Source organism: Glycine soja, chromosome 19 (genome assembly GCF_004193775.1).
Source record: "Glycine soja cultivar W05 chromosome 19, ASM419377v2, whole genome shotgun sequence".
NCBI classification, from domain to species: domain Eukaryota; kingdom Viridiplantae; phylum Streptophyta; class Magnoliopsida; order Fabales; family Fabaceae; genus Glycine; species Glycine soja.
The window spans coordinates 41,163,931-41,183,136 of NC_041020.1; the positions used below are offsets into that span (position 1 = coordinate 41,163,931).

Here is a 19,206-nt window from a genome sequence, read left to right on the forward strand (position 1 = left end):
GGTGTTTCATAGTTTTTTACAAATCAAAGCAGAATTTGGAGAAAGGAACCACTATAGTTGCCCACTCCCTACACAAAAGGCCGTATAAAATTACTAAAATGTAAAATCCCTTGACCTGAAGGTATAGATAGTTTCGGTTACTTTGGTTTTGTGTCACCCGCGTTTATAATCAAGAGAATCTACGCTTGGACAAACTAAAATCAAAATCATATTCATACAATGGTTTCTCATAGCAATGACCAATAAACTTGTTACCTTACTGAGTAAAAAACGACACTCCAAAGAAACCAGTATAGTTCATTGGGAAATGAATCGTATATCTTAAAAGAAATGCCTATTCACATCCCCACCATCCCCTAGTTCAAACTGGAGACAATTCTCAAAGAATCATTCAAAAACTGGAAGTTGCATAACCCCAAAACAAATAAAAACTTGTACAAAATAAACTGTTCCATCAAAAGCTTAGGTTTCGTAGGTTTTTTTTTTTTTTTTTTATGATCAGCAAACAAAGATAATATTAATTAAGTGGTTCCAGAGAAACCATATTAATGAATACAAAGAGGTTACTAAGTATTTAAGGCAGCGGAGACTAAAATACTGCATAACCCCGATACAACAAAAAGCACTAACATGCAAATGATCTTTAAAACAATATATGCATTGTACTCCTGCATGATTATACATTGAACCAGCTAATATTCCACCAAAGTTCCACTGGATAAACAGCACTGTTCCAACCCAGCAACGTTCCCATCGAACGGATTGGTAACAGAAGATTTCCACCACTGTTTCGTAGCTTGTTTTGGTTTCCACTATATGACAATCATGTCGCTTGCATCTATTCCACTGTGGAAACTGAACCACCAGCAGCTTGGATTTCTTGTTGCAGCTGTAGTAATCAATATTAGGAACATAGTTAAGTACTAGTAATAGGATTCAAACAACCTGTAAGAATAGATCATTCAAGGAGGGACAAGCATTAGAAGCTACAAAATTGCCAAAGCCTTTCAGGTGATAAAGTTTTCAAGCCTCTCCTTGAACAAGATGTTACACTTACTCTAAATAAGTATTGAAGATTGATCCTCAATAGAGAGTATTCTTGCTGCAACTGTTGCAGACAATTCACACACCTACTCCAATACATGTTTTTAGTGATTCCATTTCTTATCCAACTATTGTGGTGAGGGTCATATCACCATGCTCAATTTCAATCATCAGTACAAGATCTCCTGTGTTCTTATTGGTTAATGATTATGACTCTTTCAAAAGTGCTCACGAAAAAAGCACACAACAAACATGCAATATTTTAGGCTGAGTGGAAAGGCATATTCCCTAACTAAGTGCGGAAGTGGAATTTTTTTTATAAATAATTTCCAACACAGGATAAATTAAGAACAGTTGGTTAATAGCATAGTTTTCTCTTAAAAAACAAGAATACAAGTGGACAACATCTTACATTAACTAATAATCTTTTTTCTTTTGTTTAGGTACCTGATCTTGGAAACCAGTTATATTTCAACCAATAAATGACTCACTTCTGCCACCCATGAAAATATGGACAGTACTATACCCGAGGAGGGGGAGTGATGAAAGTGGGATTTGATCTCAGGACCTTGCCCATAAATCACTTCATTAGCTGAGCCAGCTAGCACCTTCAAACTCTTGATAATTTATTTATCTCTAGAGTTTAGAAGGAAGAAAATATAAAATTTACCGGAACAACATACTTTTTATCTCTTTCATCCTAACACATTAGATAAGCCAAGGGAAGTGCAACAATACTTGCTTCATAATTTGCCGCCCATAATCTTACACAGTGAAACCATGGTAGTACACAAACAAGCATTATTAATTGCAGTATATGCATGACATAAAAAAGAGGTCTTCAATATCAAGAATCAGAAATATGAACAAGAACAGAGATGATCCATTATCATTACTAGATATGTTACTGGTCCCCCATCATTTCAACAGGTGAGTTCAAATTTTCATTGAACACCTAGCTCCTATGTTTCCAAAAAAAAAATGGCACTGGCTATCTAATTTTATAAAATCCAATTGCTTCTTGTGAGTTGTAAGATTTGGTTGTTTTGGTTCCTTAGACTATTCGATGAAATTCAAACATTATATTTATCATTTGACAATGGGGGCAAGTGTGATGTGTTGGCAATAAGGGTGAAAGAGTGAATGCAGAGTCGCTGATATCTTCTAACATTGCATTCATGAACAAATGCACCCTTTTATTTATTTACTAAAACATGAAATATGGAATTTTAAATGACAAATTCTGAAAAGATAAAAAAAATTAAATCTATTCTTTAAACAATCATTAAAAAAATGTCTGAATTGAGTAAATTGAAATACATACCACCAGACCAATTTAAGAAGTATTTTGTACTTGTAGCATTTTCAGTGTTTACTTCAAAATTGATTTCTGGATACAACTTCAAGTTCTTCATAAATTAATTAGTTACAAGAAAAGTCTTATTGCTTTGTGCCCAGGATTGACTACCGGGTTGTAATCCAAGCAAGCAGTAACCATAAATAATTCACAATCACAGGATACGATATACACATTTTAAGGCAATAAAGTGCATGTTCAAGAAGGGGAGAGGAGAGAATGTAATAGAAAATGAGTTTTCACTTTGCACAACTCGCCCTTCCAGGTTCTGAGCCTCGCAAATATTTCTGAAGTTAGTGCAGACATCTTTAACTCTCACAACACCAACACTGTTAATCAAATAAAATCACAAAATAATACAAATTTCTCATAGCATATATTTCTTCTGGCTAGTGCAACACATGAACAATAAAAAATATAAAGGAAAAAGCAATACTAGATTATACCTGGCACTGCTTCCTTTGAACTGATGGACATTAGAATCTACACTTTTGAAATCCACAGGTTTTTGTTCTCTACATAGGTCATACAGATAATTAACATTCCCTTTAACCTATTTCATTCACATATAATATATTCGATCACAATAAAAGTCCTACCCCTTGAACAGAGAGAATATATATTCACAGAGCTAGTGCAATTCTATTTAGAAGTTTCTCAGAATCACCAAAGAACATGGTCATAACCTCCATCACAAAATATGGACTACTCTCATCTTGCAGTTTCTGAAGCTGATTGAACTGATCATCCAGAAATCCCTACACCCCAACAACAAGAAAACATTACCCTACATTCATTATTAAGCATGTCCCAACTATCCAGATTATCCACCGGGAAAGAAAAAAAATAGGAAAAGGAAGAAAGTTTAAAATTGAAATAGTAAATTGTAGCCATCAAAGTGATCAAACTTTTGCTTGTATTTGTATTCTATTTATTTTTTTTATCGGTAGGAATCGAAGACAAGTACTAAGTACTCTACAACAATTCACTCACGCTCTACCAATTGAACTAGACATTTTGCTTGTATGGTTAATAAAAATACGAAGAAGTCATACAAAAGATTATAAATTAAAAAAGGAGGAATTTAATTTACTCACATCCATGATGGTTTGGTTTGATTTAGTTCAATTTGAGAGGGAATACAACTGAGTTTGGAATTGGAAGGGGTTTGAGTTGAAACTAAAATGGAAATGAAAACGTTGTTTGTGTCGTGTGTTTTTGTTCAGCTACCAATGAAGGAGAGAAAGGCACACGTGGATTCCTCAGTGATTGTCAACATGCTTACTTTTGGTTTTGTCTCACCAATATTAGTACCCAAAATTATGTAAAGTTCTTCCCCTTTTTGTTGTGGAAGTTCAGGCTGAAGGGTTGATCTTTTTGGAATTTTAGGGTAAAATAGTAAAAATTGAATTTAACATATTTAATTAGATTAATTTAGTTTAATGTTTAAAACTTTCAGACAAATTAAATTAAATTACATCAATAAACACTGTGTTGTGGCTTTTCCCCTTTTTCTTTTAAAAAAAATCAATTAACATTGTGTTGATTTGGTTTGGGTTATTAAATTAAATTAAAAAAATATTATGTTTTTAAAATTTATGTTCTGTCATTTCATATTTTACATAAAAGTTGAATTTTATATTATTGTAAATTAAAAAACTATTTACACTTTAATATTTTAAAAAATACTTAAATAAGTTTTAGGTATTCATATTCTTAATTAATATACACTTTTTTTTAATAAATTAATGTACGCTTTTTAACAACTGTAACTTTATATATCTCATTCTATAAAACATATTATATCTTTCTTTATCTAAAATATGATAAAAATAAATAAATAATATATATGAATCTAAAATGTATAAATTTCTATTATAAAAAATTATCGAGCGATTAAGTATGTCTGTGTTAAAAAAATTAAGAGTAGAACTGATTGTAGATGATTTGATTTCAATTTAAAGAAAAATAAATAAATAAATCAAACTAATTTGAATTAATTTAATTGATTTGGTTTAAATTTATTTTGAAGAACAATTTTTTTTATAAATAGAAAATAACTCAAGAAAATGAATTAGTATTCTACATCATTCTTTGTTTTGTTGACAAGGGATAAGACTGTGTTTGAATTAAAGTTTGAAAAGTATTTTTTGTAAATTCTAATACACTAACGAATTCCATTATACTGAACGAATAACTTTTAGATTTTCTCAACTTTAAGTTAAACATGCACTTAAATTCTAAATAAAAACAATAATAAACATTGAGTAAATAATTTATCTACTAATAATATAAAACATTTTTACACTATCAATAAACATTAAATAAATAATTTAAGAACCAATAATGTAAAATATTTTTTAATTATCATTGAATTACAAATTAACATGGTAAATTTATTAAGTTTTGCAATAATTACTTTAAAAATTATACTATAATTTCTAATTAAACAATAGTGCATAAGAATTGAACTCATAATATTTATATAAATTTACTAAGCTTTTAAACCATAACGGAGAAGCAGTTTCTTGGCATCCAACATCTTCAATTCTCACCGGAGTTTGACTGTTTTGATGGATGAGATGTCAAATTCATCAAATGATAAATATATCTAGAGAAGCTAATGTGGCTGTTTATCCTTATGTACCTTGACCCTCACAACCATGCTGTCCATTCTCTTATCCTATAATAATAATCGCACATTCCATTCTTTCTTCCAATAAAAGGAACTGAAGCAGAGTTTAGAGAGACAGTCCTTTCCACTCGTTCACATAATCAATCATCATACTAAGTTATCATACTACACCGTCTGCAACTGCAAGAATGAAGGGAGGCAGAAGCATTAATGAACACTATTAACTGAGCTTTTTTACATTTTTCATTTCTTCTTGTCAAATTTAAAATAAAAATGTTACACAACTTGAAGGGAATTCCATGCCTGATTCGTATTTATAGACATTGGTAAATGACCCGCTTACAACTGTGAATGCAAGCTCAAACTACCTTTACCCAGAACTTTTCACACTATAGGGCCCAAAGTTAGCGAGCCCATGAACTTCCATCTACAGAATGTACACACGGGTGAGAGTCCCACGGAGACCGCACAATTCAGCAACAAATCAACTAAATTTTTGCTCATATGTCATTTCTTATTCACAACATTTACATTTGATTTTATATATCCTAGCTATGATTCCAGACAGCACAGATGACAAAATGACTTCATAGATGCTGTGACTTATTCTTCAACTGTGGTAATCAACCTAAAGTACGTGTGAAGTTAATAAATTAATTGGAAATAGACTTATAGATGATAGTAATATGATGATACCAACAAAACAATCACAAGATTAATTAAAATAGATGCAGCCTTATATTTTTACCTTCTTCGGAAAAGGAAAATATGCCACCAAGCATTTCATCGTTCTCCCCATGCTCCTCTAGTTGCTCTCTTTCATGGTAGCTACAGCTGCTGTCAACATCATCAGTTACAACTTCAGTTAACACGTCACTCCCATCATGCTCCTGTGTTTTGCAGTGGGTATCCTTGAAAGATATCCCAACACCTTCATTTTGCTTTGCCAAGGCTACTTCCACAAATTCAGTCTCGTGTGAAGCATGTTCTAGAACCAATGCTGAGTTCTCACTGATCTCAACACCTATAGAATCTCTTCCTTCAGAAGTTATATTTCTCCCTTGGAATATAGGACTGGCAATGTGGTCAGCGTTGAAATCAACATGTTTCAAGTTTCCAGACAGACATGATGGACTCATCACAATCTGGTTTTGTAGACAAGGCTCAACATTGATTGTCCCCATTCTTTCCAGGCATATCTCACCAAGTATTTGATAACTAGAAGCAACTTGATCCAAGTCAAGCAGATTTTCAATTCTTCTTGATGAACCTAGAGTAAATTAGTAAATATCGTATCAATGAGAGGTTGCCACAATACCACATGAGATTCAAAATAATAAAAAACTAAAAATAGACTTAGCAGAGAATGTTGATGGTTGCAAAATATAAGAAATTACTTAAACACAGTGTGGAATGTTTAGTACTCAGCTATTCATCAAGCATTCCATCGAAGGAAGAAAAAAAATAGTAATATGAAAATGTGTCTCTATATTCTTGCACAACTCCAATGGGTCATTAATTGGCTGGAATATAATTTTTCAGTAAACTAGCTTCTTACCTCCTTCTGAGCTTTCAGTGGAACTCAGTGATGCTGGCTTTGAATGACAAATAACTGTCACATCAGCAGTTTCCTTGTCATCAGCTTGATCGAGAACAGGAGATGTAGAGCTTAAATATCTGTCCCCAGCAAGACCTCTGAACCAAAAGCCAGTACTAAGTAATTAGAATGACTAATAAATAAGATCATTGACGAGCACATACAAACGAAAAACAGTTCCTTTAGGATAACAGTTGTAACTGATTATAATGTATGCATTTTGCAAGACAATAATACTCAATTGGTCAAGGTAACAGATCCCCATAAATGCCTCCAATTCGTCAACTGAATGCAAGCAGCAGATACTTAAAATATGGATGACCTCATGCCATCTAGAGACCCTAAGAAAAAAGGTTTGCAACATTTGATAATATTGGCATTCATTTCTTTTTCTTTGTCCTTTTATTCTGACAGGCGTGCATCTATAAGTCAAATTATCTTTGACTTTGAAACCCAGACTCAACACAGACAAAATCAAAAGGAAAAGATAAAAACAAGACATTCTCTCATTCAAAGAAGCAGCCAACAAGCATGATTCAACAATCAACAAAGGTGAGATAAGACAGGAAATCCAGTTTATCCATGGCATGATATGGTGAGTCAGTTAGGGTGAGCTTGCAATACCAAGGTTGTAGTTGGAAACTTATAAACTACAATCTGTAAAATTTAGATTGAATATGTTCAACATCAATGAATATCATGTGTTCCCAAGGTAACCAGTTAAGTGAAATAAGTATTCAAATAATAAACATTATCCTTATACATTCTCCCCTGAAACAAGAAATTCTGTGAACTCTAGAGCTGCTAAAAACCCATTTTATCGTTTCTTTAATGTCCTTGCTAAAGCTCATTTTGTTATAGGCTAAATTGCAATTTTGGTCCCCCCTTTAATTCCTGATCCGCGATTTTAGTTCCCAAATATTAGAAATTTTGGTCCAATCCTCTATTCTGCATATGTTTGTTTCTTTTATTTTTTACACTTTAATTAATAAATTATTTTTTAATTCTTAAATGTTAATTTCCACCTCATCACAATACTGTCACATCATTAGTCAAACATTAAGTGTAATTGTATGCAAAATTGAGGACTAGACCAAAATTACAGATTTTTTAAAATTTGGGAACTAAAACCACAGGAAAAAATAGGGAGACCAAAATTGTGAATCAAGAATTAGAGGGAGACCAAAATTGCAATTTAGCCTTTGTTTTATAATGTACCACTGTTACAGTAAATTTTTGTCATCCAAAAGTAGTATTAATCAGATAGAATGACATGATTTGATAAAGCATTGACACCATACACAGATCGCAAAATCTGCAAGGAATGAAAAAGAAAATAGTCACCACCTCTCATTCCAGCTTGATCTGATGCTATGAAAATGGTCAAAAACAGGAAGCAGCTCCTTCCGCCTTATTTCAACTTCATTAGCAGGGACCTTTTCAATTTCAAACTCCCCAGTACCACTGAAACTAGCTCCTGCACAACTCATTGAATAGAAACAAATCTGAAGAAGCAAAATTGTTAACTACAAATTCATAGTATTGTATATGAAAATCAGAACTTGGCACAATAAATACCTTAGACTTTTGCCATATGGGTAACCTTCCAAAGTTCCCTTGCACCTCCGCATTAGACAGATACCAATGGAACCTGTCTTGCATATTCTCACTGGACGATTTTATCATCTTTTCCCCTGCCTCATCTCTTGAGCCCACAAAATCCAATCCATGGAAGTCACTATAACTTATTTTCTCTTGAACTCCCTCAATACCTCCTTGTCTATCAAAGGTACTGCAGCAAGAATCCCCTCTTTCTGGCCATTCTGACCTTCTACATACATCCCACCATTGAATAGGTTCAACTTTGACTCTGAACTCATCCTCCTGCATATGCAAGACTGAAGTTGACTGGTTTCTCAAACCACTATCAGTTGTTCCTAAACCAACAGATGGCAGAAGTTCATGTTGAACTACATGACCTGAAGGTGTATATACCAATATATGTTCTAAGGGTTTTGCCTTTGAGTTAACAGGCTGTTGCGAGTGAGACAAGGAATTGTGAAAGATGGCAGCAATGGCACCAGATGGCACAAAAACTTTTTCAGTCACATTTGTAGAAGAGTTGTGAACAGTATTAAGCCATCCAAAACTACTATATTTTATCCGGCTAGCCACAGAAAGAACAGCAGGTGCTGGAGGAGGCAAAGATTGCTGGTAAGGAATGGAAGCCGGAGTATACCACCAAGGCAGAGAAACAACAGGGAGTAGGGACGGTTCTTCACCCTGACAACTAATAATTTGGAAGCCAGTATCACCCCCAAAGGGTGACAAAACAAAAAGATGACAAGTACCCTTGGATGAGACAATTGCAATCCACTGACTAAAATTACTGAAACAAATGTCCTGAATCATCTGGCAAATAAGAAAAAAAAAGATCAAAAGGGTATGAAGGCAAGCTATAAAAGGAATATCGTACTTGAAAAGCAAGCAAAATAAACCCATCAGAACTAAGATATACTGACAGCTGGTGTTATTCCGCGATGAAGTTTATAAAGATGCACATGAGAAGAGTTCCAGTTGGAGCTTGGAGTGGCTGAACTCTTGCATGTGAATGATGGCATTATCCGAAATATATTAATGTTATTCCCATATACTGATGCAGTGACCAGAAGGGTCCCACTAGGGTCAAAACATAGTGCAGATATAGGACTAGTGTGAGCTTTGAATTGTGATATGATACTTCTAGAAACAAAATCCTGGACAACTACCTGCAATCAACCAAATGACACAAGAACATGTTGGATATTAACATCTCATATAAAGCCCACAAATATCTAACTTATCAATTAGTCCAGGCATCATGAAACAATACCAACCATTCCCGCATTATCTGCATCAATTCCTGTAACCCTATCGACTTTCACACCTGAATTTGATGACACGGGAGAAGAGGAACCATCAGGAAGCAGCTCTTGACAGTATTTGATTATTCCGGCAGCTAAATGTCTACTAGACTCCATTGCATACCGAGCCACTAAACTACCACTCCTTGGAGAAGTTGATGGACTAATTCCGGGAGAAGCACTGAAGTTTTGTGGGCTTAAGCAACCTAAATTAGAGGGCAGGGGGCTGTTAGAAGCATATGCCAACCACCTTCGACCCAGAGCCATTGGACCATAACCAACATTAACACCAGTTGTTCCTTGTCCAGCTAACTGAGTAACAGGATAAGTGAGAACACTTAACTTATTCTCAAGAGTCGAAGCATCAAAGCAGTGTATCTGCAAAAATAATCAACAAAATGCATCAATTATTGTATACATTACACAAAAAAACTAAGTCAAATAGATCCTATTATCTTTATCTGACAATAAAGCTCTAATATAAGTATTAAAATTTCTACAAGACACCGGAGAAATCACTGCATACTTGTGTTGCAAGACCAACCGCTACTATCCTTGAACTGCATCTGATCATACACACAGTTGAACGGAACCTCAGAACATGAACATAAGAGTGAGACTTCAAGGAGTAAAACTGAACAACGGTTGAAGAATTGACATTGTTCCTCGTTTGGGTTTCAACATTACCATCCCTTCCTACACCACTCAAACTGGTACTTTTGTGGTTTACCTTGCTAGTGTCATCCCCACAAACAACCAACAGTAAAGGGTGTGACTTTCTGAATCCCTCCTGACCATCACAACCTACAGGCAAGGGCTGCATCTGTAAAAAAGAAACTGGACCATCGCGCTTTGAGACCAGTTCACTGAAGCCAGAGGCATCCTCAACATCAAGAACTTGAAATCCATTCAGATAACCAAGTAAAAGAACACGTTTGAGGTTAGATGAATCAAGCTCCAGTGTATCAAAACCAGCCCAGGTTACCTATCCACCAAGTAGTAAAAGGCACGTGATATTGGATACATTAGCTCATGTAATATAAAGGTCAAAGAAGAAAGTCCAATCATCATAAAACAAATGAACTGGAAAATGTAAAATTAGCCAAAATGCAAAGCAATTAATGTGCAAAATGTTGGGAAATCTATAAACCAAGTCAAAAAGCTAATAAAGCAAAATCTGCAACAAAACCCTGTACAGAGAATTTAAAACTCGTATAAATTCCAATGTGAATTTTGTTAAACTATACAAACTCTATATCTAATATCTTCATATCATTGGAAGTAATTATTAAATTAACATTCCCTACGATAGCTTTCAAGTCCCAAAATCCCGAAAAACTATTGAGTAGATTCACAAATATTGTCCCCCGGAATCAGTTTTATAACAAAAGAAAAAAAAACTGAAGGTGAAGATGAAAAATTCAGGGTTGATTTTTTCTTTTACATACAATTTTCTCCCAAAATTCATCCCTGATTGTTTTCACCCTCATTTCCCATTGAAAGGCTATTCTACATCAATTAACAAGTTAGTAAAGCCAACTCAGTGAGCACTTTCATTAGACAAACACAAAACCTCGGTGCAAATAAATGATATTCCCTAATATCTTCAGTGTAAACTCTAAACTACGCATTTATAATTATAGAGCTAATCCAAGAAGAGATACAATAACACATTTGCTCTACAAAGTAATAAAGCAAATAAGTATAGTTGGTTCTTTTTCGTGATCAACTCCTTCTTCCAGTGTTAATATTCAATAAGCAACGCCAACAAATAGGTTTATCTATCTAGCGGTACCTGATCTTTGTGATCCTCCGAAGACGAGGAAATAGAAGCTGCGAGGGAGGCGCCGGCGGAGCGCACGGTGGAAGCAACGGTGGTGGCATTCGTTGACACAGTTTTGAGGCATAGAGAGATAATCCTCAACGAATTCGGCAACAAGCCGTTGTTCTTCCCCTTTCCTTTCTTCATGATGATTAATCTCCTTCTCCTTCGGCACCGCCACCCTCAGCCGCGTCTACTTTCCCCGCCGCCGACATTTCCGATCAGAAAAGGAACAAAATATCATCCGCGAAAGCGATAGAAGACTTCTCTCACTCTGTTTGAGTTTTTTTATCAGCAACTTCTGATGGCGAAAGTTTCTCTCTTACGAGTTTCACTTTCGTTTATCGCTCTCTCTATATGTCCATGTCTCTCTATATGTCTGCAGTTTTATTTTATTTTATTTTTCTTTGCCTTTCCTCTCTTCTTCTTCTTCCAGATTTTCTCTCTCTGGTATTTTTCAACGAAAAATAAGGTGATGAAAATAATGGATTGGGCTTGCATTGTATAACACTCTAATCTAAGCAAGCAAATTAAAAAAAAAATATTGTGCTGCACAAGACTTTCTTTTGTTTTTTAAGCAAGATTTTCTTTAGTTTGGTTGTTGAAATAAACTTGATAGATACTGTATTATTTTATAGTTTAGTAGTTTAAGTTTACTTGCAGTCACTTCATAAATAAAATTTTTTTTCTTCTGTCAACTGAATTTGTTTATTTAGGTAAAAAAACAACAAACTACCAGAAACGAGTTTCGAATAAATTTTCGTACTTTATTTCCATTTTGGTCATAAAATTAGGATCCTGTTTCTCTTTTTATCAAAGTACATGGTAATATTAAATTACTAACAATGAATAATAGTGGCATTATGATTATGTTTCAGATATTATTTATCTTGTTTGAAATATCCACCCAAAAAAAGTCTTACTAAAAATTAACAATATTATATCTTCAATTAAAATAAAATTTAAAAACATAATTAGTTTTTTATAATATTCATAGAAAAGGTAATTACTTAAATATTTTTAATTATATTTATTTTATGACGTTAAAATAATGACTTAAACCATTACATACTTTTTCTTCCAAATTATCCGGTTATTCATTAACAAAGTGATTGCAATAATTGCTGCTAGGAACAAACATTCAAGTATATCCATAGAGTCATCAAAATGGGTTTCGACCCACGCCACGCTAGAGGTGGATCAAGTTCAATTTAAAAATAAAAAAAATCGATACCAATAACTTTTCAGCTCGGTCCATTTAGCTCATGGGTTAAGTGAGCTCAACCTGTGGGTTGGTGGGTTAGCCCGTCAACCCACCAAATTTAAATAATATATTATTTTATTTTATTATTATTATAAATTTATAATTATTAAAAAATTAAATTTTTATTTTATAGCTAAAAATCCGCTTTTTTAGTGTCCAAAATAGGTATTATTAGACACCAAGTCCCTAAAATAGGTGGTATGATGAATGTTTTGAGTGGTGCAATAGGGCAAGTCTAGATAATAACAAAACCCAATTGAATTAACAAGTGTTAATTTGTTAATGGTTCGCAAGGCAACTACGCTGCACCTTTCTTAATTTCTTAAAAATATAATTTCTTAATATTTTATTGGTATTTAATATTATTTAATATATATATATATATATATATATATCAATAAATTTATCTTTTTTTAAATATTTAGTATCATATTAAATATAATTACATTAAAATTGAGTAAAAAAATTAATTATATTTTTAATTAAGCACGTATTATCTTCAAACATGTTTAAGCCTATTGAAAATTTACATGATTTGCTCCTTATGTGTATAAATTAAAAAGAAAATAGTAAATATAAATTTATAATTATTTAAATTTAAATTCATTAAACTTTTGCATTATAAAATATTTATAAAATAAATTTTTTATTATTTTATAATTTATTATAAATAATTCATTATAAATGAAATTTGTAAGTATTATGAATATCTTTTAAAATTAAACATATTGATGATCAATCTTTTCATGAGATTATCATCATAAAATACAATATATCAAATATTATGATTTATTAAAGTAATTTATCATATATTTTCTTATAACCTGTATATTTCATATTCATTAATATTTAAATAAGTAAAAAGAGTAAAATATAAAATAATTAACTTAACTTTGAAATCATCAAAGATATGAGTATAGTTTTATAGCATATAATCATAATAATTGTTCTTAAAATAATCATAACAATAATGTGAATAAATTTTACATTTATGTAATTTCTCACTCACATAATTAATATGAAGTAATGGGTAAAAGCATGACAATAATTGTTCTTAAAATAATCATAACAATAATGTGTGTTGTTTTATTTATTTAACTTATTAATGATATTATTTATTTTTTTTGTCGAAATTAATGGTGATGTTGAAAAAGAAGAGGAAGTTGTTCTGGATTTCACGGTACATGACTCTAATGTTTAATTTCAATAGTTTAGAAATTTATTTTTGATGATATTTAAATTTCAATTATCTTAATGTTGAATGTTTATTTTGAAGACTTCAATCACTTTAATATTGAATGTTTGGATTTGATTTAATTTGTTTTTTATATTGGATTTTATTTTAAGTTGTTTGGAATAAATTTAGTTTTGTTAAAAAAAAAAAAGCAGGAAAGTGGGTCAGCCGGCATAACCATCGATCTGTGATGGGTCAGGCCGGGCTGACATTTTGTTAGCCCACACAAAAGTGAACCGAGTTGGGCTAGCCCACTTTTAACTCAACCCGTTACGAGTCAACCCACGTGGACTGGACTGACCCGTTTTGACAGCTCTAAATAATCAGGACACAGAAAACAAAATGTACCACGATATGTATTATGTACCCCAAAAAATATGCAAATAGGTGTTCATAAATTATTCAATCCAATGATAACCGGATGAATCAATAATCAAACGAATAGAAAATAAGTAAAACCAAATTTGTAAAACCGACTTCTAAAAACATAAAAGTAAAATAAAATTGAAAATCATTCTATCAAAATCTCTTTGAATTGGATTGAATCGAATAAGATTTTGAACAAAATCAATTTGACGATGAATCAAGAAAAATTAAAAAAATTAAATCAAATATTTTTTTTATATCGAATAATTTAATCTGCGAACACCCTGTTATAAAGAATATTTAATTACACGAGAACAACTAATTATAATTCTCAGATTATATTTAACAGTCAAGATTACAATCCCAACTAAAAAATGCATGTCTTCTATTATTCACGTTTTCTTTCTACATCGTGCGCAACTCTGGTTCTCTCCCACTCGGCCGGATCACGGCAACCATGGGGGCCTTGGCCACTATCTTTTTTAATGTAGTTTTTTGTATTAGGTAATGTAAAAAAATTAATATTAAGTAACTATTTTTCTTTGAAAAGTTCTAAATATCTAAATAATATTATTTAAGTATTACTTATCATTTTCATATTTTAATAAAATATTTTATTCTTGTGTAATATTTATTGTAGAGATAATTATATTTATTGTAGTCATTGTCACAACAAATATTTTTCTTTTTTAATTTTTCAATTTTTTTTAAAAAGTAAATTATTCTTCAATAGTTATTGGCTACTATTGTTCTAAAAGATAATTTAGTTAGTAACGTAGCTTATTCAAATTTAGTACGTCTTTGGAATATGATTAATATCAATTTTCATAAGAAAGATATAGTTAACATAAATATTAATTTTTATTATAAATTAATTAAATTTCTTGGTGACATATGAAATTAGTTATTGTCATTTGTAAATTAAGATATTTAGAAATAGGTTTTTTTATGAATGAAAAATATGTTTGATATTTTTATGTAAATGTATTCTCTATTATATATATTTTTTAATTATTTTATAAATTATATGGATATTTTTTATGTAAAATATATAAAGTTGGATGGTAGTTTAGATAAGCATGGAAGTAGGCATGACAATGAAACTCGTATCGGTGGGTGTCCGTCCAAATTCATCTCGATTTTGACGGGAAATATCCGAGTTGATAAGGTATGGGTTCAGGTTTGAGGATTATTCGACTTTTTTAATCGGGGTCGGAGACAGGGATGCCACTAGTTGTCCCATACCCATTCACAAAAAAAACTTTTATATAAATCTGAACTGGAAATAAGGCGAGGATGGGATATCTGATACCCAACGAGGATGAGGTAACAAATTTTAACGTATGGGTATATGTTGGGGAGTCGAGATCGGAGATTGGGGAGACAATATTCGTCCCCATCTCATCCCATTGCCATATCTAATGGAAGGAATGTTTATAGTGGTTAGAATTTTTATATATTTGATACGAGTCTATGGAATGTATGTATAGATTGTAGAGTTAAAAAGAAGAAAGAGAGGCAAAAAGAATGAAAATATATATAGTTGGTAACAATGAAGTCCGTAGTAAATTACTACCATGTTCTTTTGTGTACGGCAAAATTACTATCATGTAATTACATTGTCAATTGGTGGACCAAGTTTGTAACTAGCAAGCCTATTTTCTGTGTTGATGGTAAGGTATTGGAATTAGGACCGGTTCTAAGCGTAAAATAACTTGAAGTTGTTGTTTTATGCTTACAAAAATATTAGGTAAAAAAATATTAATAATTATAAGACTCATATTTTCTAATAATATTCATAAAAAATAATATAGAAAAATTATAGTTTTATTTTTTGTTAAGACCCATAATTTTATTGTTTAATTTCATTTAAAATTAATTACTCATTGATTCTCATTAATTAGCTATCTATTGATTGGTTATATCAAAGGTCTCTCAATTTGAATTATTAATTTTTATTTAAATTAATCTGAAATCTCCTTTCTTATTTTCTTCAATTAGCGAAAGTAATTCAAAAGTCACTTTTTATTCTCTCTCAAATTAGATGAAATATCACTCTTATTTTTATTTATACTCTTTGTGGCTCTTTGTTTATACAGATTATTCATTCATTTATTCTCATTTGATTGATTAAGTACGCTTATTGATCTTTTTCTCTTTATATTCTTTGTTTTGGTTTTGAGTTGTGACTTGACTTTGCTACTCCTGTCCTGATTTACATGTAAGATATTACACATGTTATTTTAATAATTCTTCTATCCATTTGGCTAAATCATTTGAATCTTTTATGTTTTTTTTGTCTTTTGAAATATGATTGTAATTTTTATAATTTTATTTTAATCCAATTCGGGTATTATTTTGGTAAAATTTATTGAAATTCTAAAATATTTTTGTTTTACATTTATTAGTTTTGGCGTTCACATAGCATTGTGGTAAAGTATGTCAACTCAAATAAGTATATAAAACAATTCATTTGTAAGTTGACAATCAAGTTTTATTGTTCTAACATATTTTTTCATAATCTTGATTTATAATTTTTATTTATTTTTTATACACTAGTTGCTTTATTTCAAAATGTCAATTTGAAAATTTGAATATGATTATTCAAAACTTAAAAAAAAAGAATTAATGCTTTAATTGAATCACAAAAAGGGACTATAGATAGATTTATTATAATAGATAAAAATAAATATGAAAATATAGGTAATTACTTGTTGGATGAACAAGTTAATAATGTAGAAATGGATGAAAATGAAAATAGAGAAGAAGTATTACTTAATGAAGAAGTTGACAATGTAGTAATTGATGAAAATGAAGATAGCGAATAAGTATTATTAGTTAATGAACAAGATTATATTGATTCCCAAACTTAAAATGAAAAAGAAGAATAAATTAATAAATTAAAAGAAACAACTATTAAAAATATATATGATCCAAGTCAATGGACAAATATTATTACAAGTTTGAGAGTTTTATTAGTAGAAAAAAGTCCTATTGAAATTACTAATATAGATTTTCCTAAGGATGAATTCTCAAGGCATTTTTCTTTATCATTTTACATTCAGAAGTTGTCTAATGGTGAACAATATGAAAGAAGATGGTTAATTTATTAAGATTTGGATAAAGTTTTTTGTTTCTATTGTAAATTGTTTAATCTTGTTTCTAGTACAATTAAATTAGCTAATGAAGGTAGTAGGGATTGGAGAAATATTAGTCATAAGTTGAGGAATCATGAGATAAGTAATGGGTATATTACTACTAATATGAATTTATAGATTGACTTAGAAACAAGGTTACTAAAAAATAAAACAATTGACAAACATGTTCAAGAACAAATAAATAGAGATAGGAAACATTGGAGAAATGTTTTATTTAGAATCATTGCGGTTGTTAAAACTTTTGCAAAGAATAATTTAGCACTTCATGGAACAAATGAAAGAATTTACAAAGAAAATAATGATTTTTTTTAAGTATAATTGAAATGATTGCAAAATTTGATCCTATAATGTAATAACATATTCGTCAAATTAAAGATAATAAAATTCATAACCATTACCTTGGACAAATGATGCATGATGAATTGATAAATTTGTTAGCAAGTGAAATTAAAACAAATATTATGCAAAATATTAAGAATGCAAAATATTTTTCAATCATACTTGATTGTACTCCTGAAGCAAGTCATAAAAAACAAATGTCTTTTATATTACGGTGTGTAAATGTTTCTTCAACTCAAATGCAAGTTTTTGAATATATTTTAGAATTTTAATAAATAGATGATACAACTCGAAAAAAGTCTTTTTGATGCTATTAAGAATGAAATAAATAATATTGGACTTGATGTTAGTAACTTAAGAGGACAAGGTTATGATAATGGATCAAATATGAAAGGAAAACATCAAGGTGTTCAAAAAAGAATTTTAGGCGTTAATCCTCGATCATTTTATTCTTCATGTGATTGTCATAGTCTAAATTTGGTACTTTATGATATGACTAACTCTTGTCCTAAAACTAGATCTTTTTTGGAGGATTACAACGCATGTATACTTTATTTTCCTTTTCAACAAAAAGATGGAAAATTCTAAAAGTCATATTCCTAGTCTAACTTTCAAACCATGGTCACAAACACAATGAGAAAGTCGTATTGAAAGTATAAAAGCTTTAAGATTTCAAACTCCACAAATAAGAGATGCTTTATTAAAATTAGATGAAATTAATGATGATCTGAAAATAAAAAGCGAAGCTAATTATTTAGCAACGTATGAGCTTGGAAATTTTGAATTTTTGTTAAGTACTATTTGGTATGATATATTATTTGTTATAAACTCCATTAGTAAAAAGTTACAATCAAAAGATATGGATATGGATGTTGCTATAAAACAATTGAAAGGTCTTATTTCTTTTTTTAAAGAAATATAAAGAAGATGGATTTAAAAATACTATAATTTTTGCCAAAGAAATTATTACTGAAATGGATATAGAACCTAAGTTTCGTGAAAAAATGTGTTATTTATAGGAAAAAATCATTTTATGAGAATATTGATAATGAAGTTGTAAATTTGCTTAAAGAATCATTTAAAATTGATTATTTCTTGTATATAATAGATCAAACAATTATCGCATTAAGAAATAGATTTGAACAATTAAAATATATGAAGATATTTTTGGTTTTCCATTTAGGATTAAGAAATTAAAGTTTTTGGATAGTAATAATTTAAAAGAATATTGTCTTAATCTTAAACGTCATTAAAACATAATAATTACTCTAATATTGATGGATTAGATTTATTTACAAAACTAAAAATTATAAGAAAAATTATACAAATAGAAAATGATATATCGATTGACATACTTAATTTTATAAAAAGAATTAATTCTTTTCCAAATGCATTTATTGTTTATAGAATAATATTAACAATTTTCATAAGTGTTGGTTTGGTAGTTTTTTTTTCAAAATTAAAATGAATTAAATGTTATTTAAGAT

General features: G+C 30.6%; 2 protein-coding genes across 5 annotated transcripts; both read right to left on the reverse strand.

Moving 5' to 3' along the window:
* Positions 1 to 408: 408 nt before the first annotated feature.
* Positions 409 to 5,075, reverse strand: LOC114398838 (histidine-containing phosphotransfer protein 1-like). The gene is made up of 5 exons (XM_028360958.1): positions 5,049 to 5,075; positions 3,029 to 3,159; positions 2,848 to 2,916; positions 2,645 to 2,730; positions 409 to 889 (listed from the first exon to the last, which is right to left on the reverse strand). The coding sequence occupies exons 1-5, from the start codon at positions 5,073 to 5,075 to the stop codon at positions 813 to 815; spliced, it is 390 nt and encodes a 129-aa protein (XP_028216759.1). The 3' UTR covers positions 409 to 812.
* Positions 4,760 to 11,808, reverse strand: LOC114399217 (autophagy-related protein 18g-like). 4 transcript variants are annotated; one of them, XR_003663681.1, is made up of 10 exons: positions 11,332 to 11,808; positions 10,063 to 10,521; positions 9,510 to 9,914; positions 9,156 to 9,401; positions 8,212 to 9,045; positions 7,981 to 8,138; positions 6,595 to 6,731; positions 5,785 to 6,306; positions 5,340 to 5,463; positions 4,760 to 5,216 (listed from the first exon to the last, which is right to left on the reverse strand). XR_003663681.1 is itself a non-coding variant. In XM_028361351.1 (9 exons), the coding sequence occupies exons 1-9, from the start codon at positions 11,503 to 11,505 to the stop codon at positions 5,197 to 5,199; spliced, it is 2,955 nt and encodes a 984-aa protein (XP_028217152.1). In that variant the 5' UTR covers positions 11,506 to 11,808; the 3' UTR covers positions 4,760 to 5,196. The 4 variants fall into 4 exon arrangements, 2 of the variants coding, with proteins under 2 accessions (XP_028217152.1, XP_028217154.1); XR_003663682.1 differs by having other exon boundaries at positions 5,322 to 5,463; XM_028361351.1 differs by lacking the exon at positions 5,340 to 5,463.
* Positions 11,809 to 19,206: the final 7,398 nt, after the last annotated feature.